We start from the raw sequence: 25,135 nt of genomic DNA, 5'->3' as shown, positions 1-25,135 counted from the left end.
TTCAATAATGTTAATTATTTTATTATTATAATGACAAGAAAGATGACAATTTTTCATATCACCATTACACTCATGCTAGGGATAACAATGCTTCCTCTACTATAAATGCTATTTGATCTTTTTAAAACATGTTATTTACTATGCTTGGAATATCTGGGCATGCTTAATGAAATAAAAAGTTATAAAACATTCCAAATTTTTTTTTTACTTAAGCAAAGTATCTAATTTTATACAATTTACACACAACTTTTAACCAATGAAACTATTTCACTTCTTGACATTCAACAATTATAAGACTTTTAACTCCCCAAGACATGCACTACAACCACAGAACAGATTCTGTCATCAATATGATGGTCTTGGCATCTTATATATAATGTTTCCACTTTAAATTAAGTCCTATTTACCAAAATAGAAACAGGCTAAGATAATGAACAGGCAGTTTATAAAAAAATAATACAAACAGTGAATAACAACACTGACATACCAACCTCATTTGTAATGAAAGAAACACAAATTTAAAAAATAAGGTACCATTTTTCACCTATTTTGGCATAGATTAATTTTTTTAAAAAAAGATCCTATCTACAGATGACCAGAGAGTATGTAGGTGGGGGGTGAGAGAGTGGTCACACATATAACAATAACTAGAAGTATAAATTGTACAGCCTTTCTAGAGAACGATTTGGCAATACTTACAGAGGCTCTAAAAATGTTTAATTCCTTTGAACCAATCATTCCATTTCTAGAAATTTACTTTCTTAAGGACATAATTAAACACGTACCTCAAAATGTGGTTACAAGGATATTCAACGATCACTGCTTATAGTAAAAACTGCAGACATTCAAAATGTCTAACACAGAAGAAAGAATGAGTAAATTGTGGCACACCTCCGTTATGGCAGACAGTGGGCTTCCCCTAGATGTCATTCCCCCAGACTTTGCCTTAGCTTCTTCCTTACCCCAAAGTGTCAGAGTTCAACTTTCTCAGTGAGCTGATCTGAGTCAAGAGAAACTTTGGGGAAATTTTCTGGGGGCTCTTAAGAGGAAAAAATCTTCCTCACTGACAAAACTGAGATGTGAGAGGAGAAACAGCCTTTTCCTGCCTTTTAGATGAAATTTTTATGAAGATGTGAAGCTGGAAGTTACAGCAGCAGCTCTTACAACCACGAGGGAGACAAGCCTAAGGCAAAACCAATAAGCTGAGGCTGAGGCAAAAAAAAGTGTCCTTAATGACACCTCTGAACTGTTTATGTGAGACAATAAATGTCCTTGGTTACTTAAGCTGATTATATTTGAACATTATTACCTCTGGTCAATAGCATCCTGATAGAAGCCGTACAACACAATACTTTAGAGTCACTAAAAGTTATGCTACAGCAGTATATTTATGAACAGTAGATGTACAGTTCAGAGAAAAAAAAATTAAAAATAGTATGTTCCCATTTAAAAAAAGAGTAACTATGTTAATATGGAATTGTTTGCCAAGAAAAAGGACTGGGAAGATACTCCAGGTTTTAGGGATAGTTACCTCTGAAATAGTTATCTCTGAAAGATAGGAATTCGAATGTTCCCTTCTTGTGAATTCACATTTTCTGTTGTTTTCTAAAATGAACATATATCACTTTAAGATTCTCCCACCAGTTTCTATTTCTTCAGTAAACCCAATGCGATTTTGGGGAGGAAGAAGAGGTAAACATGTATTCTAGTGAGCTATCCTGAACTGGGAGTCTGCCTTTTTAATAGGAAAAGTTGTTTCTTCTTTTTTAAACTGTTTTGTGAAATAAAATTTGATACTCTCAGGCATTTATTTTTAGTGAATACAGAAGATTACAGTTTTCATTTCCCTTTGTTACTTAGAAAATCATATCATGACTTTGTACCATTTCGTATTGAAATTTCTTCTGTGAAGCAAAAACAGTCCCAAAATGAAGGATCTTCAGGGGTCATAGGAACAGCAGATGATATTAAATCATTAAAGGTGAGAATAGTAAACTGCCTCTGGGTTGGTTTAGAATCATCTTGAAATGAAACCTAAAAGGGTAAAAAATTAGATTACCTCAATGTTATACTGCATAATAATCTTATGGTCAATTTTATAATTAGGAAAATAAGAAATCAGTAATCACATTTCAGCAATATTAAATTATACTTCAATAACATTAAATTACAACACAGTAGCATTTCTAGATAATTGCTTCTACTCCTTATATTAGTGTTGCCAATATAACAAATCAAGAAAAATATGAAATAACTTGATTCTCAAACTTTTTGTAGATAACAATAACCTGTGGTATTTGTTTAAAATGTAGATTTACTGAGCCACACATCCAACAATTCTGATTTAGTAGATGAGTCAAAAAGGATCCCAAAATATATAACTTTAACAAGCAGGTGGGTTATTCTGATAGAGAGGGACCACCAGGCAAACTTTTGAGAAATACTCTAGAGGGTGCGTCTGATAAAATACCCATAACCACACAGAGATGCAACACTTCATTAGGAAATGACTCATTCAACACTAAATTTAAACTATATCTTATACTCTGTGATAGAGCCTTTGTTCACAACTCAGCCCAGTGTGGACTGTCTTTAACATTCTATACATTCTACTAAAGATAGTACTTGGGTCTTCTACAGTGCTTTTACAAGGTTAATATCTATTTTATATGATGTAATTCTCATAACTATGCTGATATGGTTGTTACCCCAACTCTATAGATGGGTAAATTGAGGCTCAGTAAGATCAATCAATTTATACAAGCTTACAACACAGGTTAAATGGTAGACCTGAGCCTGAAACTCAGCCAGGTCTTCTGAATAGTACCCTCACCCTTTTCTCACTATGCCACTGCTGCCTAAATAGGCTGTCTCCAGGGAAATAAAAAGAAAGTACTGCCATGTGCAGACATTACAAAAAATATAAAGCTCTATGGAATCATAAGGTATTTGCAGAAAGGGTAATGCTGAGACTTTAGCACACAAGGACAGGTAACCTGGGTTGGAACATCTTCAGATTACAGGGGTCAATTTTAACATGTCATCCCTTTTAAAAGAAAATAATCTATGAAGAATTTTAATCTTTTTAATCTGTCAAAGGCATGATCTGTAGACTGAGCTTTTTTTCTAAAAGTAATGATGCATACATATTGATCACACTACATTCTCTCACGCAGATTCCATAAAAATAATAATAAGCATATAGTTTCAATTATTGTGACATTATCAGTATTCCTTAAATAAATATTTCCACAGAATCACAACTATATGTAGGCTGAGTCAAGACCGTAAGGTTTCTTTTTTAAAAAATTTCTCAACTTACCAGTTAATAGCAGAAGAAAGTAAAAATCGATTTTGATTGGAAGAATTGATGTTATGCTAGAATATATCACAAGATCTCTCACATTTTTGATACTTTGGAAATAATTTAGGAGAGTATTATAAAAAGGGGAAGGAGTTCAATTTGACAGATAATTCCATTACTCACTATCCCTCAACTTGGTACCCTTAATATTCAAAGACAGCCCCAATTCACCAGGAAATAAACCACTGTTAAGATGACCAAGACAGTGATTATCTTGAATATCTACTGAATATATGAATACTAGGACAGTACCACCAAAATTTTTTCTTTGTCATATTTAAGTGTATTTGAATGTGAAGAAGCAGGTAACATACTTTTAAAACATTTCTGTGAAATCCCAGATGATCTTAAGGATTAGATAATGAACACTTCTAAAGTCTATAATTAAAAAAAAAAAAAAAAAAGCCAAAACCTCTAACCTGATATAAACCAAATGATTATTTCCATCAATAAATAACAAATTCAACTTTAATACATGCTTTTTAGAAAAAACTCAGAGAAATCTTAAAATCTTACATTCTGATGTCTAGATCCATTTGGTTTCCTAAGAGCTACTGCAACAAAATGGTGCTCATCTATTTTGCTTTCCTGAAAAATAAAACATAAGTAAATAGAGAATACTAAATATAGAAACTTAGATATATTTCTATTTACATTTAAAAAATTTCACTCCCCCCAACCATATACACACATACATACATATATATCTCCACTCCCCCTGACTTGAAGGAACAGTCACATATATTTCGGCCCTTTACTCTGTAATATTTCAATATATATTTCCTAATAGGGACATTCTCTCACATAACCACAGTAGTTAATAACTTCGGTAAATTTAACATTAAAATAATACTTAAATCTACTCTCTGTACTCCAACTTTTGTGAATTAATCCAGTAATGTCCTTTATACCATTTCCCCCCCTCCAGTACAGGAGGCAGTCTAGAGTCAAGTATTACATTCAGTTGTCATTGTCTTGCTAGCTTTTGTCTTTTATGATGTTAGTATTTTAAAATACAAGCCTCATCCCCCACTTTTTATTAATAAATGTTGGCTATTTTCAGTCTGATGGTTCTTAATGATTACATTTATATTATACATTCTTAACAAGAATACTACATAGATAAAGTATCCTATCTAGAGGCACATCTAGATAGCCATCTGCCCTCACTGGTGATGTTAGTTTTGTATATGCTTAAAGTGTACATTTAAAAAAATTAGACTGCAACATTGGTTTATAAGCATTTAGTTAACTACACACTACAGCCTATGGAAAATCATGGCGGAAATTCATAGGTAAGACTTAAAAAATATGTAATTTCCTATTTTCCCCTATGTATGAGACAAAGGGGGAGGGGGCTTTAAAATATAATAGACATTGAGGCAGTTAACAGAGAAAAGTATGAACAATTATTAAAAACTAAACAAAATTTCACCAAAAAGCCACTTTACTAAGGCAGTCTTCCATAAGACATGAGTTGAAACAGGAAACTACAATCAGAAATAGTTATTACTTAGGGATTTTCATCCTTCATCCTCTTCCTCATATCTTCATACGTTAAGATATCCAAATTAGCAAAAAATAAATAAATAAATAAAAGAAATTCAAAAGAGATAAATTTAGGAAAACATTCCAAGAGAAGAAAAAATAACTAGCTAAGTATGAGAAAACGTTTAATAGGTCAAAGTTTGTTATTGTAAACAAAACTATTCTTTTTGAACATGGTTCTCCCATTCTTTACACTGAATGTATCAATAATATAAACACTGTAACATACAGAGATGTTTTGGCTATAATTATTTTTGGAAAACAACTTAGATCAGCAGTTTTGTAGTGTCTGTAAGGTGGAATATCAAGAGGTAACCGTGGGCAATAACTAGTTTTCATCCAGCCTGTCCACTAAAATGCCACTAAAATGCTCAATTTTTTTACTTACCTCATTATAAGCCAAAATTCAATGAGACTGATTTCAAAATATTCACCGTATCTACTCAGACCTCATCAACATCACTTAAATATGAAATTTGAAAACAGCAAAACTAGAGAAGTTATTTTACAATGACTCCAGTTTATCAAACATTAATATTCGATGTCTCACTAGAATAAAAGTTCTATGAGGTGATCACCTTTGCCCTAAATCCTTTCTGCCTAGTACATCTATAATAAATATTAGTTGAAAAATGAAATGAAACCAGCAAGCTAGCTAGCTAGTTAAGCCAGTACATTCAATGCTACTGAACTTAAGACTTAATTTTAAGACTTTATAAATTTTCAAAAATTTCCTAAGCTTATAGTTTTTTACCCATAAAATTATTGGGAATACCAAAATTTCCTTAAAATCTCCAACAAACCCAAAGGGAGCAAGAATATTTTACTTTTTCAGGAGATAGTTTAGCATTAGATTACAAAGATTAACCTGCTTTAGTCAAATTGTATGTCATTTTCTTAGTATGTATTTTCACCTTATAAACAAAGTAAAATAAAAGTTTAAGGTATAACTTAAATCATTCAAGTTTTACAATGTTTTCCCAATGGTAAAGTACTGAAGAAATCTGTCATAAATGTTAATATTTCTACTTTTTAAAGCACTTCCTTTCAAAAGCAAAGAATTTCTGTTTCAACTAATCTCATCACTTGAAACTTTTTGGTGGTAAATTTAACTTTCCTAACAGAAACCGGTTATGAAAATTGAGAGCCTATGAAAACATGAGATTCCTCTTGGCATAAGAATTCATATTTCTTCTAGAGTATTAATTTCCAGGTGTGAGATACAATACTCAGGTAAGTGGAAAATCCTTTGGAGGATTTGTTGTAATAAATAATGGATTCTTGATTATGTCCACGCTAGCATTTTAGGTCTGTAACAGATACAGTGCTAAGTAAGATACTGCCCCTGCCTTCAGGGAGCCCTGGGAAAGTAAAGCAAGTAGACAAGTACAAAAATTATGAGGCAAAATGTGGTATGTTGTAAGAAAGAAAAAAAAAGCTTGGTCTTAAATGAACTAAAGAAAAGGCACCTGAAATGGATTTAAATTGTTAAAGGAGAAGGCAAGGAGGAGATTGGGGCAGGGTGGATGGGTGGGTGGTGGTGAGGTCACAGAAGAATTAAAACAAATATAAATACAAGAGGGTTGGAGATATTTAAAGCATAGCAGATAGCAGGTTGTGATCTGGCTGCAATGTGGAGTGTATATAGGGAAACAACGGCCAAAAATGAAGAAGGATGAAGCAAAATAATGCAAGAGGAACCCAGTTAGGAGGCTACTGCATTAGTCTAAGTTGGATGTAAATAGTGCCCACACTAAGAGTTTTCAGAGGGCAGCACATCACTGTTAATTAGAGGGATTGGTATAACAAGGGGAGGAGGAGGGGAACTGAAAATGGGTCTGGGTTTTCTTAATCCTGGATGACTGGATGGTGGTACCATCAAAAAAAGTAAAGTTAGAAAAAGAAAATAACTTGAAGGGCAATTATTATTTTGACTTATCTGCAGAATTTGTGGTGTCTGTGTAGTTTTCAAGAAGAAATACATAGCAGTGAGAAATAGGAGTCTGAAGAGTGAAAGAAACTGAGTTAAAGGTTTGGTAGTCATACGCAGAAAGGTAGTGTGCTTGAAACTGCTAAATGTGAGAGTGGATCCATGAAAACAGTAGATGCCTGGGAAAATGTCTATACTTAGAAGGTGGCAATGAAATGTACTTCTTAAATATGAGTTTTAGGGTTCAGTCTGTTGTCTTCTTTTCTATACACTTCTAGATGGTTTCACAGACTATCTTCCACTAACAGCTCTCGTTTAATGACAAGCCTATTCTTTCCTTAAAGCTCTCAACTTCTATTTCATAGCTAAACTCTCGTCTTGAATGTTATTCAAAACACTAAGCAGATTTTTTTTTAAATCCTCATTTGCTTTATAATTTTCATTTCATATTCTTCTTTTGAGTCTCCAAGTAAATAAACGCTCATTTTTCTCCCGGGATGCAGAATTTTACCGTATGTCCTATGATGGCTCTGTCCTTTAGTTCTGCTTAAATGAGGATAGTATCCTTAGCCTTCTGCACCATTAATTTGTGTGCCAATAGATACCTTCCATATCCACACGTGCAGCCTAGACCCTATTTCTGGTATCCTGCAGGCACTCTTTTAATGCTGCCTACAGGAACAGGACTATTTTTTCCACTTAGCTTATCAGTTCTCACACTAGGAAGAGAATCTATGAGTCTGAAGTAGTTCAGTTATTCATTGGCTATATGCATTAATTAATGAAAACTAGTCTCTGACATGTACTATTTCTAGGGATTTGTCCCGTCTCCAACCCAGGTAACAGTACTTTCTAAAATACCTTTAAAGGTACTTTCTAAAATACCCTGTGTGCTTAAATTTAGTCATCAAATACTTATGGAGGAAAAACCTAGCCATGGGGCTAATCATGTTTGGCTATGACTCTCTTTCAGGAAGTTGTGTCTACACAGTACAGAAAGGAGAGAAGAGCAAGAATGGCTACAAAGTTGTCCTGTGCAGAGGTTTCATTTGGAGTTACCCATGAAAAGTAGGGAAGGGTTGAAACTTCTTCCTACCTTGTTTTCAGTTTACTAAAGGAGCTGGATTCTATAGAGTAGGAACAGAAGGCAACTTATTCTCTTTCACCATTTCCCTTTAAACAAGTTCTGACAATTCATTTTTCTCTTTCCCTGGATGAAATCTTGATCAGATCTCATAAATGACATTTCTGGTCATTCTCAGTATCGAATTTTCTCTGAAAAATGTTTGACCCAAATTAAATTTTATTCTCATTTCATAAGAAATTCTTCCTCCCACTATCCTAGCTCAAACCTAATTCAGGGTTGGAAGTCTCCAATAGGGAAAGGAATTGATTTCACCTCTCTTCCTAAATGCAGATGCTCCCTCATTCACTATGCTGCCACCTCTAGTTCTTCTAGTGTGGGTGAATTTAGTGTGTATGAGTGAGAAAAGAAAAGACTGAACGAAAGGGAGGAAAGGACAGTGAAGATCATTCATGCCACGGTTGTACACTGAAATCATAGCCCTTCCTCAGCTGCATACCTAAAGACTGGTTCTTTATCTTGTGGGGGTACCTGGAGATGCCCAGACAGGAACCTCCCGTCTGTTTCTTGACTCTAGGTATGCCTCCCCTGGCTCTACGCTCATCATTCTCCCCTCAAACCCTGGCTTCTGGCTATCCATACCACCAGATTCATTCTGTTAAGTTTACTCTCCCCTTCCAGGCCTGTTTATAGTATAAAAATAATCCACACTTAAATATATGCATCTAACATATATTATTTTTATATTTTTCTAACTGGTACATTGAATGGGCAAAACACCCAGGTACATTCAGTAAAGAATTTAATTTTTCTTCCATAGATGTCTTCAAATATGCCCTGCTGGATCTCCCTTCCCACCTCCTGAACAAGCCCTTAGACAAACCCCATAGCTCTTCAGTCACTTTCAGCTTAAAAAAAAAAATCCCATTTCAATTCTTAGAACACATTCTTCTCCTTGGCCTCACCTTGCTTTTCTGCTCTGGTTTCCTTAAGGTAGGAGGCAGAGAGAAAAGGGATAGAGGAAACAGGCAAAGTAATGATCAATGCTGTTGTAATCTAGTTTTTAGAACTCTGGGTCACATCAAGTATCCAAATGCTAGCTTAGTGAGCATCTGAGGAATTTTCAGAGAACTACTTCCAGTTCCTCTGTCCTGTACCACTGCCTGGAACTAGCAGTGCATTTAACAGCTGACTTCTTGTAATTCTTACCCTCAGCAATTAATACACAGTAGAATGCCCACTGCCTCTTTCTGGAATTCCTCTTGGGTCGGGTCCTTTCAAGACTCTTCAGGTCCATTTTCCACAGCATCTATTTGGTCCACAGGAACTCAGACATCTTTGTCACCCAAAAAGTTTAAGCACAGCTGGCCCCATCACTGACTCTTCCCCCCTCACCCTGCTACTAGGCCTCCTCCATCTGGCACCATAAAGGATTCCCCATGAATGAAATGGCTGACATTTGCCCCTTTCAGTATGAATTATTTTTTTAAAAAATTGTATTAAAAAATACAGTATCCTAAATATAATTTACTTTTTAATTCACAGAATACCTTACATGGTATGTTAGCAGTTTTGATACAACTCTCTTTCTCAAGATACTTTCTGCCCTTGGATCCCCCTAACACTACTTTCTTATTTTACTTCTTACCATTTTGGTCATTCTTTCTCATTCTCCTCCCCACTCCACCTTTAAAAAGTATTCTCAGGACTCTGTTCTAGGTCTTTCTCAATTCTACCTTAGGTAATCTCACTGCTGCAACTGTAAATCCCATGGCTTCAACTACCATCCACGTGTTAATGATTATGATTTTTTTCCTTTAGCTCAGCCTTTCATTCTATTCGCCTGCTTGACACCTTCACTTAGATGTTTTTATGGTATCTCAAACTTAAATCCCACTTGTTCTCTAGTATTCAGTATCTCAACAGATGGTCGTATAAGTCACAGAATTGATCATAACATCTTTATCACCTCAATTCCTTAACCTCCATATACCATCATAGACAGAACTTGGTCTTAAAATACAATTCTGATCTTACCACTCTCTATTTAAACCTTGTTAAATTCCCTTGAGAAAATTAGTGAATCTCTGAGGGTTTTTAAAGTACAAATTGTTACACATAAGAGTGGTAGGCAGTCATGTTTCCTGCCACACAGACCAGATAAAGTTAAGAAAGCTGGTGTATAGAATGAGAAATGTGGGTGGGAGAAAACTAAAGCCAGGAAGGCAAAAGTAAAAGATAAAAAGAGTTCTGAGTTTTCCAGTCCCTAATTCTAGCCAATTCTGAAACCTGGTTATATAAATCACTCTAGTAACCTACAATAATGTCTTTTTGGCTAAAATGAATTTGTGTTAGGTTTTTCTCACTAGCAACCAAGAATTGCTAGTGACAGAAACCAAATAAAGAAAGAGACCAAAATATTAACCAACCCATAATGCCCTACATGATCTCATCAGCCTAACATAGCATCTCTCTCAAATCCCCTCAACACAGTACACTGACAAAATGGCATCCTTTAGTTGTTCATACACACAAAGCTGTTTTATTCCAGGGCCTCTTTTCCCTTCTCTTTTACTTAATGCAATATGACTTATCTTTCAAGTATCAGCTTAAATGTTATTGCGCTCATAGTATCCCTGACTTTACCTTCAGAGCACACAGACTGGATTCCAAATGCGTCTAGTTTCAATGACTAGCCTCCCCAAGTTAAGCATATACTCACATGCACAAAATAAGAAAATTCTTATAGTTATAGCAATTCTGATACATTTCTTACCTCAAATGCCCATTCTTTTTCTTCTTCCCCATCCAGAAACAAACGTGTTTCTTTATAAACTTGGCCTATATCCAGGTTTAATGGGGATATATCAAATTCAAGCCGCTGCAATTCAAATCCTAATCCAACACCTATTGCTTTTATGAAGCTTTCTTTCAGTGCCTAAGATACAGACAGACATTTTCTCTTAGAGCTTTAGTAGACAAAATTGTTCATAAAATCTACTGTCCCCAAAACATATGGATTTTTAATTCTTTACTACTTTACAGCTATAAGCTATTTATTTTACCCTTATAGTAGCATGGAAACAAACCAGTTGTGAGAACTTAAGACAAATCATTTAAGCTCCCTTTGCCTCCATTCCCTCATGTATAACATGTAATAATAGTAGTACCTTCTTAGTGGGGTTGTTATGATAATTAACTAACTTATGAAGGGCTTACAATAACGTTTTCTGGCACATAATATTATATAAGTGTTTGTTACATAAGGTCTCGTGTATGAGATCCTTTAAGACAGAAATATTTATAAATAATGATAAATAAACTGTCTTGTTTTTAGCTTTAAGAGTATCTTCTAGTTGAGCATTAAATATATGTTAAATTTTCTTAAATATAATATAATAATGTGTACATAAAAATCATGAAGTTCCCAAGTAATGACTTATTTACTTCAAACACTGTATGAACTACAGGTTTACCACAGGACTTTTGCTCCTGTTTTTAGCAAAGATAATGGAATCAACACAGGGGCTTACTCTCAAAACTAGAAAGAAATTATACCCAATTCCTATAAAACATATCCAGCTGAGTCCATTCATCCTTAAAGCTTCTGATTGTTTCCCATTCTTTGTTGGTAAACTTTCTTTTCATAATATGAAAAAATTCTGGAATTGAACCACGACCTGTCAATTGAGGAAACAGAGAATTACCAGAACTATTAGACAGCGCATAAAAGAAAACTATAGTCCAACTTTACTTTTGAATACAGTCACAATAAGCCTAAACAAAATATCAGCAAATCAAAATAAGTTGAGAAGGGTAGCTTAAGAGAACAGTGAAATTCTGTGAATTCTTAAATAATTAAGGAGAAAAAACATATGGTTATATAAATAGATGCTCACCAAAAAAATTTGATAAAATTTAGCAGCCAACATATTATAAATCTTAAATAACTAGAGGAAATTTCCTATATATGATAGAATATCAGAAATCCAAAACAAGTACTCTTAAAATAGAGCAATAGTATGCTGGGGTTTAAAATTTTGCTTTGCTATTTCACAGGAAAATCAGGGAACAATTTCTTTACTATAATTTTGGGGGAATTGGTAGAAAGCTAAGGAGTGTTCTTTTATCCAAAGTTATTAACATGACTGGAAAGTTAATATACACTTACTTCCTTCACAATAACTCTTTTTAAACATGCTTTCTAATATGACTTTTCCAAATAAAAACAGATTTTAATTTCTGTTCTATTGGCTCATTTTTAAAAAAATCTCAAGTATATCCTTAGCTCCACTGTTCCATAGACAATAAAATTTTACATAGCATCCTAAAAATAAATAGAACTCAAAGGATCTGACTCCCAGAACTAAGAGCTAAGACACAAATTAAAATATATGGTATGCCTTTCATATTATATTTTTTCAAAATATTATAATTATGTGTTTGTCTATCTTTACTACTAAGCAGAAACCTTCTATCATCATTCATTTACTTATTCTACAGGTATGTAGAATGTGTACAAATACTATACCAATATGAATTGAACTAATGGTTAAAAACAAATCAGTCGTGGTTCTTAGCCTCACACAATTACAGCCTAATTGGTCAATCAGAAAGTCTGGCAACAAGGTAGGTGAATCACAAATGTTTACTATATGAATAAATGTACGTTAACTATTATGTGGTAAATTATTCCTAAATGCTCTATTGCCCTGTATCCTTAGTTCATGATTACATTACTTCCAGCAAGCCTCTTGAAAGTAGTCCCTCTGCAGATTCTGTTAACATAGCTTGTCTACTCCGCAACTCCCATTTCTAAAATACTCAACTCCAAAATCTGACATTCCCAACTGGCTGCAACCATAGCATGTCTGCAAAGGAGAAATATGTCAAATCCCCCTACTTAATGCTTTACTGGCATTTAACCACTAACTAACCCCATGAGAATTCAACACTTAGAACGACGACTATATCATTCACTCTAAAAATACCCAAGTGCTAGATGCCAGGAATATGACGGTAACCAAAACAGACATGGGTCCTTATGTTCATAGAGAGTTTACAGTTTCTCCTACAGTAACCAAGTACCTTTCCCATAGTTACCTCAAGGGTAGAAAATATTAAAAACGAGCTCTCCCACAAAATTGTCTACAATTCCCCCACCATCCCTACTTCAAAACAGTCAAAACAGTCTCCTCTTGTTTACCTAGGAAACACTTCTAATGACCTTCCAGTGATATGTGGTTCTTCACTTCAAGGCAAAGATCCTCGTTTGTTTTCAAGTTCAACAGACTCATTTAATTAATCTGTCTACTCCTTAGCCCTCTACTATTCTTAAGAAAGATAACTTTACAATCCATTTTTATTAATCAACTAATGTTTATTGTTTGTATCTGTTCATATTAATGTTAAAAGGCTATTATTTCCTAAAAGCAGCCCTGCAAAGCTGTAAAGTCATTTCATGCAACAGCACTGAAATATTAAACTGGGACCTTAGGAGTCCCAGGGCAGGAGATTCTTACCCTTTTGGGTCTATGAACCCCCTTTGATAGTCTGGTGCTTATTCCTCAAGCCCCTTAAATAAAGACTGTCTTATTAAAATGCAAGCATCACTAGTACATACTGGCTTGACAGATAAAACACTAAAGAAAGTAAAGAAAGCAAGCCTGCAAAAGTTACAAAAGTAAATCTGGAGATTTTAAACACTGGGAGCACTATACCTACATAAATCGTAAACTGTTTCCTCTTGAATAGATTCGGGTACAAATAGTGTAAATAATAACAATAAGAACAGCTACCTTGGATTTGGAAGACAGCATTATATATTTTGAGTGGAATTGTAGTTTTAACAGAATACTATCCAAAAAGCCTAAAATTTAAAAAGACATGCCTGTTGTCATTTATAGTGTCATTATGTTTGTTGGTTTCTTCAAATTATAATTCCATAACCTTCAAGAAACCCCCTGATTTTTACCTAAATATGATGGGGCAATCGAGGAAAAAATTTAAATATTCACGCTAATAAAAAAAAACCTCATTTAATATAAAAAGCAATCTAGCACAACCACTGGAAAGCAATCATAACTGATCATGTACAGCTAAAAAAAATCCGATATGAGTGTTTTCATATACTTTTGAGAGCATCGTATCCCACAAAATAAGAGATTGACAGCAACAGAAAAAGATGACTTTGTAAATATTCAGCCAAAGACAACAGCGCCACATTGTGGCATTATGATGAAAATACACAGTGAATGAGTACTCTGTTAAGGACTTAGTTTATCTAGGAAATTGGAATTAAAAAAAAATCAGTAGGAAATACCAGAATAGTATGTTTGCCCCTCAAACTAGCTGAGACAGCACAATTATTAGACACATAAGTTGGCAAAGCCTCCTAATAATACCAACACATATTCATGTCTATTACAATCTTCGATTTAATAGACATATAAGAACTTAAGTAAAAAAAAGATAAAATAAAGATAAAATAACTGAAAAACTTATATAGAACCACTAACCAGGTTTAGAAAAGCCAGATCCCTCATCTTATAGCTTAATCTTTAGGGAAAGCAGCACTAGATATTAACTAAGTGTTCTGCAATGATCAACTAACCAAGGTCGCAGAGCAACTAGAAAGTTTATTAAACAGAGTAGTAACCTACAATAGTAACCTACAACAAAATAATTTATACAGTTGAGCCTTGAACAAGGCGGGTTTGAACTGTGAGGGTCCATGTCTTCCAAAACTCATGCCCACATAGAAACTAAAAATGTGACCTTATTTGGAAATAGAGTCTTTGCAGGTGCAATCAAATTAGGATGGATTAAGGTGGGTCCTATATCCAATGACTGGTGTCCTTATAAGGAGAAACATTTAGACACGAAGTGAGAATACAGGGAAAAAGGCAACATAACAATGAAGGTAGAAAGTAAAGTGATATAGCTACAACCCAAGGAATGCCAAAGATTGCCAGGAAACTAGGAAGAAGCAAAGAAGAATTCTTCCCTGGAATCTGCAGAGGTAACATGGTCCTGTCAACACTTTGACTTCTGGCCTTCAGAACTGTCAGAGAATAAATTTCTGTTTTTTTAAGACACCAAGTTTTTGGTACTTTGTTAGGAGCCCTAGGAAACTAATACATACATGCACACAATTTAATTCATTTATACAGACACACTCATATACTCTTAGCTTTAGTGTTATGCCCCTGGAGTCAAATGTTCAAATCCTGGCTCTAACACTTCTTTACTATTATTTATTTAACTTCACTATGGCTGTTTCTTAAGCTATAAAACAGGGAAAAAGAGCTGGGTAGTTTAAGAAATAAACATACAAAGGGCCTGGATCTATTAAGTACCTAATAAATGTTAGCTCTAAGGCTATTGTGGTAGTTGTTTTATATATATATCCTCTTTTGTGAAATGTTTTATCAAGTCTTTGTCCATTCATTAGATAAGTCTTTTTTTTTAATGTATTTTTTAAAAATTAATTAATTAATTTATTTTTGGCTGTGTTGGGTCTTCGTTGCTACGTGCTGGCTTTCTCTAGTTGACGTGCGCAGGCTTCTCATTGCAGTGGCTTCTCTTGTTGTGGAGCACGGGCTCTAGGCACACAGGCTTCAGTAGCTGTGGCATGTGGGCTCTGGAGCACAGGCTCAGTAGTTGTGGCGCATGGGCTTAGTTGCTCTGTGGCATGTGGGATCTTCCCGGACCAGGGCTTGAACCCATGTCCCCTGCATTGGCAGGTGGATTTTTAACCACTGTGCCCATTAGGTTAGTCTTAAGTGGCTTTTCTATCAATACTTACAAGTATTTTAATTATTAACAATATTAACCTCTGTCTGTCTTATTTGCCCCAGTTTGTGAGAGAGAAGAGATTTAATATGAAATCAATCACATATGCTAACTTTGCGGGTTCTTCTTATCTTTCTAAGTTTAAAAGGCATCCTTCTTTCAGAAATCTGGCCAAATATACAATTCTATTGTGTTCTAGTAATTGTTATTAAAATTTAATTCTAATTAATTCCGTTGTACACTGGGTAACAAGGATCTAATGGCTTTCAGATGATTTTACTCATGAAAAAAAAAGTTGATGGGTTTACAATCTTTCTTTTTGTTGGCTCTATAAATTACATCTAATACAGTGTTTCCCAAACACTAATATGTCTAACAATCACCTGAGAAATTGTCTGAATATAAAATCCTTGGTTGTATCTAAGAAATTCTAGTTGAAGAGGTCTGGGAGGGTTTCAAGGAACCTGCATTTTTTCAAGGAACCTGCATTTTTAACAGGCATCCTGGCTGATTTTAATATCCTGACCACCATTTCAGAAACACCATTCTATACATATAACAGTAACAACTATCACAACAAACTTAGAGCTAACATTTACTTATTAAGTACTTAATAATTCCAGGCACTTTACATGTTTATTCCCAATCTAGCCAATGCTGGTGGTGGTATAACTGTTGAGCCATCAGTATGTAAAACATATACACACAAGTTCTAGGGTAATTAAAGATTTAAATGTTAAAAAAAAAAAATGCAATTTTAGAACAAAATCTAGGAGACTCTATAACCTATGGTTGGAGTAAATCTTTTACCAATTTAATTATTTTTTTTTAAATGAGACAGAGTTCAGAATTTATCAAGGAAAAGTTAGATATATTAATTAAATAAAAGACAAAATTCATACGGCAAAAAATACAACCAAATTCAAAAGATAAATAATAGAGTGGGAAAATAGTTGTAACAGATTTGGTCAATGAAGTGTCAATATCCATAATACATAAAGAGCTTTTATACATGGATTAGAAAAGATTAATAAGCAGTTCACAGAAGAGCAAATTCAAATAGCCAACAAGCTACCCTAGTAATTAGAGTAATGCACCATTTAATAAATAAACTAATCTTTAACCGCTGAATTGAAATATTATGTAGAAATACTGGGCACTAACTCTTAACCCTCCTAGCTGTCTATTCTTTTGCTAACACCACACTCTTTTGTTTACAATGCCTAATATAAGTTTAAAAAATGGTAAGGCAAGTTCCCACTCACTAAACTTTGTATACTCTTCTTAGACATCAGTTCCTTCATAAAAACTTTAAATTCATTTATTAACCCTGTTCCATGGAATTTTTCAGATTTTGTACTTGCAAATCCTTAAACAGATATCAATAAAATCTAGTATTGAGAGGTCATATATTATAGAATGCAGTGTCTAAAAATATAGGCTTTGAGGTATGGGTTCAAATCCATGATATTCTACTTTTCAGCTTAGTTGCCTTGGGCAAATGTCTTAACCTACTCTATAAAATAACAATAACTTACAACTTAGGCTTAAGAGGGTGAAATAAGATAATGCATAGAAGGCATTTAACACACAGAAGTTGCTCAATAAATACTAGTTCTATGTTGTGATCCCACTCAAATCCTCCGCACAGTGGAAAAGACCCATCCTGTAACTTGGAAAAGGGGAAAACTACCTGCCAGTAAAGACCTGGTTTTCCAGTAAGTTCAGAGCACAAAGAGAAGTGTGACTTATTTAAGCTGCTTGCTGGCTGTAAATCTCCAAGTTAAAAAAAAAAACAAAAAACAAAAAACAACATTTTGCACATCCTGCAAAATGCAGATCCAAAAAGAATGTAGATCAGCTTAGAATGTAGATCACAAACAATAGTGGAATACAGATCTTCCTTGACTTATGATAAGGTTACGTCCCGATAAATGCATTGTTAAGTTGAAAATAGTTTAGGTCAAAAATGCATTTAATACCCCTAACCTACGGAACATCACAGCTTAGGCTAGCTTACCTTAAACGTGCTCAGAACACTTATATTAGCCTACAGGTGGGCAAAATAAACTAACACAAAGACTATTTTATAATAACGTGTTGAATACCTCATGAAATGTACTGAATACTATACTGAAAGTGAAAAACAGAACGGTTGTACTAGTTGTTTTACCCTCGTGATTGTGTGGCTGACTGGGAGCTATGGCTCACTGCTGCTGCCCAGCATTATGAGTATGGAATGGCATATGGCTAGCACAGGAAAATGTCAAAATTCAAAATTCAAAGTATTGCTTCTACTGAATTGCTTTTAAACCATCATAAAGTTGAAAAATTTTAAGTTGGACACTACAGACTGTAGCAGCAACAAAGTTGGAAACCGAATCTGATGGATGCAAATGGAGGAGAGAAGAAGCTAGGGAGATAAATGCAGGGTGAGGAAGAAGACTTGAAGGAAGAACTATTTTTAATCACAACTCACTGATGAGAACAGTTTATATTCCAACTAGAATCTGATATGAATATCATTTTTCACTGTAGTTGCACTTTTTAATTTTTCAACAAATTTTCGGAATATTTTATGTGAAATTGAGAACTCCTATCATTTGTACATTCAGTAAATATTTACTGAGCACCTGCTATGTGCTAGACACCCTGCTAAGTACTAGGTATACTGTGGCAAAAACAAAACAAGCATAGCTCCTGAACTTATTTAATGAAGGAGAACAGATAATAATCAAATAACTAAGTTATAATTACAAATGAGAAAGGCCATGAAGGAAAACAAGATCAGGTGGTCAGGAAAGTCCTTTCTGAGGAGGTACTGGTACTGGCTACTTCTCATCCTTCCGGTCTAAGGTACTCTCGAAAGAGAAGAACAGGCAGAGGGATCAGCTTTTCTGAAATGACCTGAACAGGAAAAAGTTTGCTACATTCAAGGTAATAAAAGATGAGTATGGACAGAAAATAGTGAGCAGAGAGCGGCTAAAAATGCAAGTGGAGAGATAAATGAGAATAAGACGATACAGTCATGTTAAAGGGACTGAATTTTATTATGAACCAACCTAAAAGTTTTAAGAAAATTGCCTTAAGGAAATTTTTAAAGACCACTCTAACTCTGTACCGAAAATGTACTGAGAGAGAACAGAAGTGAAGAGGGGGAACCAAATAGGAAGCTATTAAAATAGTGCTATAAATAGTATGGTGGAAAGAGACAACAAATAGGCTCTACCATAGCTATCATATAATATCACCACTTACTTCATACTTACTGTACTTAATTTACATAACAACTGTTCAAGAGGAGCAGTTCTAAGATACAGTCATTTCAAAGCTATTAAGTTAGTATTAAATCTCAAAATATTGAGTCATTTTGTCCTGCCAATTAATATCCAGCAAAGTTTATAACAAAAATGTGAACTTGAAAGTATAAACCCGTGGGGAAAAATATTTTCGGTCTTTTCCCAAATTTTAATAATTTTTATACTGTATGTCTTATCTTGCCTTGTAAACATGGGAACAAAACTGAACAATTCATACTTTTTTACTGTATACAATCCTTACTTTTATACTTCTAACTGCAAAAGCCTTTAGTGGTAGATAAAAATTAGAAAATGAAGGAAAAACAACCAATATTTCTCAATTGGGTACAGCAAATTATAAAGATGACCTACAAAACACCTCACCCCACCCCTGACCCCAGGGTTGGGATTGTATTGCACTGGCAATTTATCTATACTAGGGCCCCCAATATCTTATAATCCCTCTTCTCTGGATATCCATTAAATAATTATTTACTGAGTGCGAAGTATGCACCAGTTATTTTTGTATAAGTTTCCTCTCTCCATTAAGCAGAGAATAATGTGGTGGTTACAACAGGGTCCTTAATTGTGGGCATCTGGCTAGAAGGGAGAAACCCAAAACTTCTTACATCCATTAATATATTCTCTCCTGCCTTGCCATAGCAGCAATGGGAGAACTGGGAGATGGCGGGAAATGATCTGCACCTAGCAGAAATGTCTAATGTGATAAGGAAAGACTTCACAAGTTCCTACATGATGTTTACCTGCAGACAAAATGGTAGTAACGGAACTGAGTCTTACAATATACTCACGATGCCCCCAAAGTCTAACTCCATGTTGAGAGTTGATAATCTAATAACAACGCCCGGAACAAAGTACAATACTTCCCTTGCTCCTATACTGTTTTACCCTCCATCATTTAGCAACTCTTGGAAACTTCCCCTGCTCAATTTCCTCACTTACTCTGATAAGCAGAGCATTTCAAATGAATCGCCAGTGAAGTAAACCAGTGTCTACTTTCCTGAGAAATGATGCTGTGTCCATTAATCTTTCAGACACTAGTGACACAGTAACAATACTAATGACAACTGGAAAATAGCTCTTCCGCAATGCATTACTGGATATATCAATAGCTTTTTGGCAATGAAACAGCCAAATAGGAAAAGGCCTGGATACTGTGATGAGTCAAACAAGAGCAATGAAAAAAGATGGTGGATAAAAAAAGTCTAATAAAATATAATTAACAGAACCTTCATTTTTTGCTCAATTACCTTCCTATCATTTATTAAGTTTCAATTAGTAATTACTTGTTTATCTGGTATTGACCATAAGCCAACATTGCCCATTAAGCCAATTGTAATTAAATCTGTGTCTCACAGGCATAATTTCCAAGCAGATATCAACCTGATGAGCCAACCATTACTGTGTAATTGTGCTGACTGCATTCTAAGGAGTAATGGTCTCTCCAGTAATTTCTGATTTTTAGGGAAAGGTCACATAAGGACCACAGAAAGCTATGAAGTTTATGGGCTCATTTGCATGCCCACTCTGAATCCTCTGTAACAGTGGTTCACAATAAGCCTTCTATGACCCTGCCAAAAACCAGACCCTCTCTTTGAGAAAAATGTACCTGTGCATACAAAATGTAGCAAACAATTTCAGGAGGTTAAAAAAAAATGACTTGATGCTTATCCAGGGTCAAGAACCCCTGTTATCATTAGCATAGCCTCCTTCTGAACAAAGTTAAGAATAGAGTTTTAATAGATTTATGATCAGGTCAGAGAAAAAGCTGCTGGTGGGAAAATTCAGAGTAAAGACACTGACAATAAAGATGAGAGAGGAGATTCACAGCAATACTCTGAGGCCTAACTACTGCAGCACAGAGTGCTTATTCATTCATTTGACAAATATTTATTGCACATTATTTTGAACTAGGTAGGGTGCCAGACGTGCTAGTAGATATAGCTACTAGCTAACAGTTCCTGCTCTCATACAGCTTATAAGGACCACTGGGAAGACAATCAACATCCTGAAAAATAATTATAAAATGAAATATATAATTGGAATGAAGGAAATATACTTTATGAGAGCCTAGAACAAAAGAACCTGGCTTAGATTGAAGGTCCACAAAGGCTTCCCTAAAGTAAGACTAAAGTGAAAGCTAACCAGTAAATAAGTTACCTATGCAGAAATGGGGGTGGGGGATAAAGTTATTACAAATATTCTAGTCCAAGGGAAACATAAGCAAAGATCCTGTGGTAGACACAGTGTGGAGATTAGGAAACTGCACTATGAAATCTGGAAAATGTTGGTTCTCTTATTTTAACAGCTTTCTTCTTATCCTGTTACTTATCTTTTAATAAAAATGATAGTATGCTGTGTCCCACCCACCCCATAATATACGTAAGGCACTTAGGAAAATGCCTTGGCACACAGTAAGTGCACACTAATGTTAGTGATGATGAAAATTATAGAGTAGTTGAGAGAACCTGTGTTCTAGTAAAATTACCTAGGTATAATCAACCCCACAATAAATGTTAGCAGTTCCTACAGCCACCAATTACAAATTTCTAAGGCAAAATATAAACAACTTAAAATATTTTAATAATTGCTTGCTCTTCATTTTCATTTATATAAATGTGCTACAAAGAGCTATATTTAGATACAGTACAAATACATGTTATCTCTACTTAAGGACTACAATATACTTTACCACTGAGATTACTATTTTTTAAACAAACCAACAACTAATTGGTTAATTTTGGGAAAGACTTAAATGAAACCAAGTTCTTACAATACATATAATTACTATTTTTTAATAGAATGATACTCAAAATTGACTCTCTGTTGAGCTCAATTTGATTGAACATTTATTACTTAAATAAAAAAAACTGAGCTATGGAAAAACTGTTCTTTAGAAAATTTAACAGTCTTTGAGAATAGTTTCAAATTTAGTCTTACTTAACAAGCTGAGGTATAATTCAAAAAGAAAACCTTTGTTTTCACTTTGCCTCTACGCAAAGTATTGTATGAATCCTCAGTAATGGAGAATCTATCTTTTATGTAGAAGTCTGTTAACATTCAAGAAAATATATAGTAAACAAAGGATGTTGGGGCCCTCAAGCCAACAGCCACCCCCAACTGTGTTCCCTGAGGGGATTCAGGATGGAGAAAAGCAGAACACTGGCCCTAGACAATTAAGGTGCATATCAAAGGAATAATTTCAGTAAGCCCAAACTCTTGCATCTTCCCATACACAGAAAAGTGCTAAATTCATTAATGAAATGTCTGGTTTTCTTTAATTAACAGTAATCTTTTTATGTTCTGACTACCGGGCTTTGTTGCAAAAAACTCCTATATATCCTGGTTCCTCCCTTATCTCTTTGAAGCAGTCTCTCAGAGCTATTTGAGAGGCTGCTTCCCGGACTTGAGTCCTCAGAAAGTCTGCAGAATAATTCTCAAGTTTTGGGTTGTGCATTTTTTTCAGTCGACAATACCCTGCTCTCTCAGATATACTACCCTTGAGTACTGAGCAAATTTTTCCTAAACTTAAATATCTACATCTCCTTGTCTGATATTATTCAACAGGTAAGAACTAAGACAAGACACTTAATAACTCTTGTACTACAAAAATGCAACATTACCTGGAAAACTAGTCTTCATTATATCAATTCCAACTTGTAGCTCAGATTCCGCAGCAAGTACAGCATAGTCTCCTTGATGAGAGATGTTAAAGTTGAAATTGGGGTAAGGATTCAATGAGTCTTTCGCAAGAACTGGTTTTCCTTTTGCAGTTCTTTGCAAACGAATATTATTCCAAGGTATATTCAATTTCTCTGCAACTAATTTCCTTATCATCAGACGACCAGCCTGTTAATAAAACATTTGGTAAGTATTGATGTCTATACTAAAGATTTAGGTAACACTGCCTATAACATACAAAGTCTATTTTTGTGGTTTCTAAAATATTCATTTCTTAAAGTTTTTAAAAGTACGTAAGTATTAAATACCCTGCTTTAAGATTTAAGAAATGCTTATGAAGACAGACAAGTTAAAGTCCCTCTTTAGCAATTCCCTCCCTCCCCTTAACAAGTAACCAATGTTATCAAGTATTCATCCCTTCAGTCTTTTCTCTAAGTACCCAAAATATGTTCATTTGCTTTTACTATCTATCCATCTATTTATATGAAATCCTACTATATGTACTATTCTACCATGTATAATCTTTTAAATTTCTAAGTGTTGGGGATTATTTCATGTTTGTATATAACCATCTGGCCTGTGCATTTCATACTATCAAGGTACCACAACTTGACTATGTTGTTGGATATTTTAGGCTGGCTCTAGTTTTACTATTATAAAAAAATTTCCCAGTGAGCAACCCTGTTATACTTACATCTTTGTGCATATGTGCATGTATTTCTAGATCATATATACTTATCACTGGGCTCGACAATTAGCAATGCATGACCTATCTTTTTTCACATATACCCCATCCACTCTCTCCCTCCATTAATTATTAAGAAAGAAATGGGGCTTCCCTGGTAGCACAGTGGTTGAGAATCCACCTGCCAACGCAGGGGACATGGGTTCGAGCCCTAGTTCGGGAAGATCCCACATGCCGTGGAGCAACTAAGCCTGTGTGCCACAAATACTGAGCCGGCGCTCTAGAGCCCACGAGCCACTACTACTGAACCCACGTGCCACAACTACTGAAGCCCGCGCAACTAGAGCCCATGCTCTGCAACAACAGAAGCCACTGCAATGAGAAGCCCGCACACGGCAACGAAGAGTAGACCCCCTCGCCGCAACTAGAGAAAGCCCGCGTGCAGCAACGAAGACCCAACGCGGCCAAAAATAAATAAATTAAATAAATAAATTAAAAAATATACATATATATATTAAAAAAAAAGAAAGAAATGACTAAAATCACACAAAAATACCTAAGGATATAACAAGGCAGATAATACTTTGCAAAACCTTTCAAGTTTTTTCCCCTTCAGTTCTAAACAATGACTTAAATACGGCAAGACTTTGAATTTCACAATTTCTTACAAATTACAGAAAGTATAAAAATATTCACCAATATGCCTTCAAAAATCAATCAGCCCACATTTCAAACGAAAAAGTGCTTTGATAGAGGAACATTTTCAAGGTAACAGTCTTTGATGGTAGTTAGCAGCTGTTTCAAACTGCGCTATATACACAGAAGTCGTTTTGAAACCCGTTTCCATTTGTTGCTAAAAATACGTAAGTAAAATAAACAATTATATCTAAAGTACTGTTTCCCAAGCTATTTAGTCAGAAAGGTATGCCTAGGACTGCATCCTTCCTTGACTTCAGTTTCACTGGTAAAAGGAGGCTGGACTCTTCCAGTTCCACGGCGTGCAAGGCTAAAGTAAGTCATACTGTCAATATTTCTTAGGGCCTATCACGTGCAGGAGAATGGAGAATGGTGGGATACTTAACAGGCTAAGAATGTGCTATGGGCCCAAGCAAGGAAAAATAAATTTTTATAACTTAAAAATAAGAAAAAAACCATTGTGGGGAAAAAAACTACTCTGTAGGCCTTCTCAACACCTATTTTAGGGTTTAGCACGATCTCTATTTTCAATTACAACGGGGGAGGGGCTAATTTTTACAGCGGATGAGGCCTCCGAGGAGACTACAAAGACGGTGGAGACCAGGCCGCGCGCACACACCGGAGAGTCAGCAGCACCTACCACTCTCGCCCTGGGGCGGCCACAAGCTGGCGCCGACGCTAACGTGGGAGGGGGTAGTCTCTACAGCCCTGCCCACCATCCCCAACATCTGCTTCCTCGGCCCTCAATACGAAAGACCCGTAGTACCAAAGCTGCCTTAGCGTCGCGTGCAAAGACGAACTGGCCAATGCGCTCCTTCTCCTCGGGCTGGATCGATCGCACCGCGAGCAGCCATTCGGCTCGGCTCGGCAGCCAAGCGCCACAGGAAAAGGCCCAGCGCACGCCCTCCATTGCTGGCACCAAGCAGAAACGCTTAGCGGGGAAAACCATACACTGAAAACCTCACCGCCACCTCGGGCTTGATGGCGCGGACGCTAAAGGTGCCCCACCCACTTCCTCCCGGCGCCCGTGCGG

At 35.3% G+C, this 25,135-nt stretch overlaps 1 protein-coding gene across 1 annotated transcript; it reads right to left on the bottom strand.

Moving 5' to 3' along the window:
* On the bottom strand, window positions 1-25,135 carry AASDHPPT (aminoadipate-semialdehyde dehydrogenase-phosphopantetheinyl transferase). The gene is made up of 6 exons (XM_082340030.1): window positions 24,869-25,135; window positions 22,664-22,889; window positions 11,485-11,606; window positions 10,703-10,864; window positions 3,881-3,952; window positions 1-2,034 (listed from the first exon to the last, which is right to left on the bottom strand). The coding sequence occupies exons 1-6, from the start codon at window positions 25,049-25,051 to the stop codon at window positions 1,870-1,872; spliced, it is 930 nt and encodes a 309-aa protein (XP_082196156.1). The 5' UTR covers window positions 25,052-25,135; the 3' UTR covers window positions 1-1,869.

The sequence above is a fragment of the Balaenoptera borealis genome (genome assembly GCF_965194805.1).
Source record: "Balaenoptera borealis genome assembly, chromosome: 11".
Lineage (NCBI taxonomy): Eukaryota > Metazoa > Chordata > Mammalia > Artiodactyla > Balaenopteridae > Balaenoptera > Balaenoptera borealis.
The sequence above is the reverse complement of the archived record's forward strand: the minus strand, read 5'-3'. Positions and strand labels throughout refer to the sequence as shown.

Bases quoted from the DNA above. Each gene is read 5' to 3' on its own strand.
- AASDHPPT (XM_082340030.1), bottom strand. From the start codon at position 25,051: ATGGTTTTCCCCGCTAAGCGTTTCTGCTTGGTGCCAGCAATGGAGGGC. The intron at 11,607-22,663 runs GTAATGTTGCAT...CTCAATTGACAG, and splicing joins AATGAAGACTAGTTTTCCAG to GTCGTGGTTCAATTCCAGAA. The intron at 3,953-10,702 runs GTAAGAAATGTA...TTTATTTTTCAG, and splicing joins AAAAAGAATGGGCATTTGAG to GAAAGCAAAATAGATGAGCA.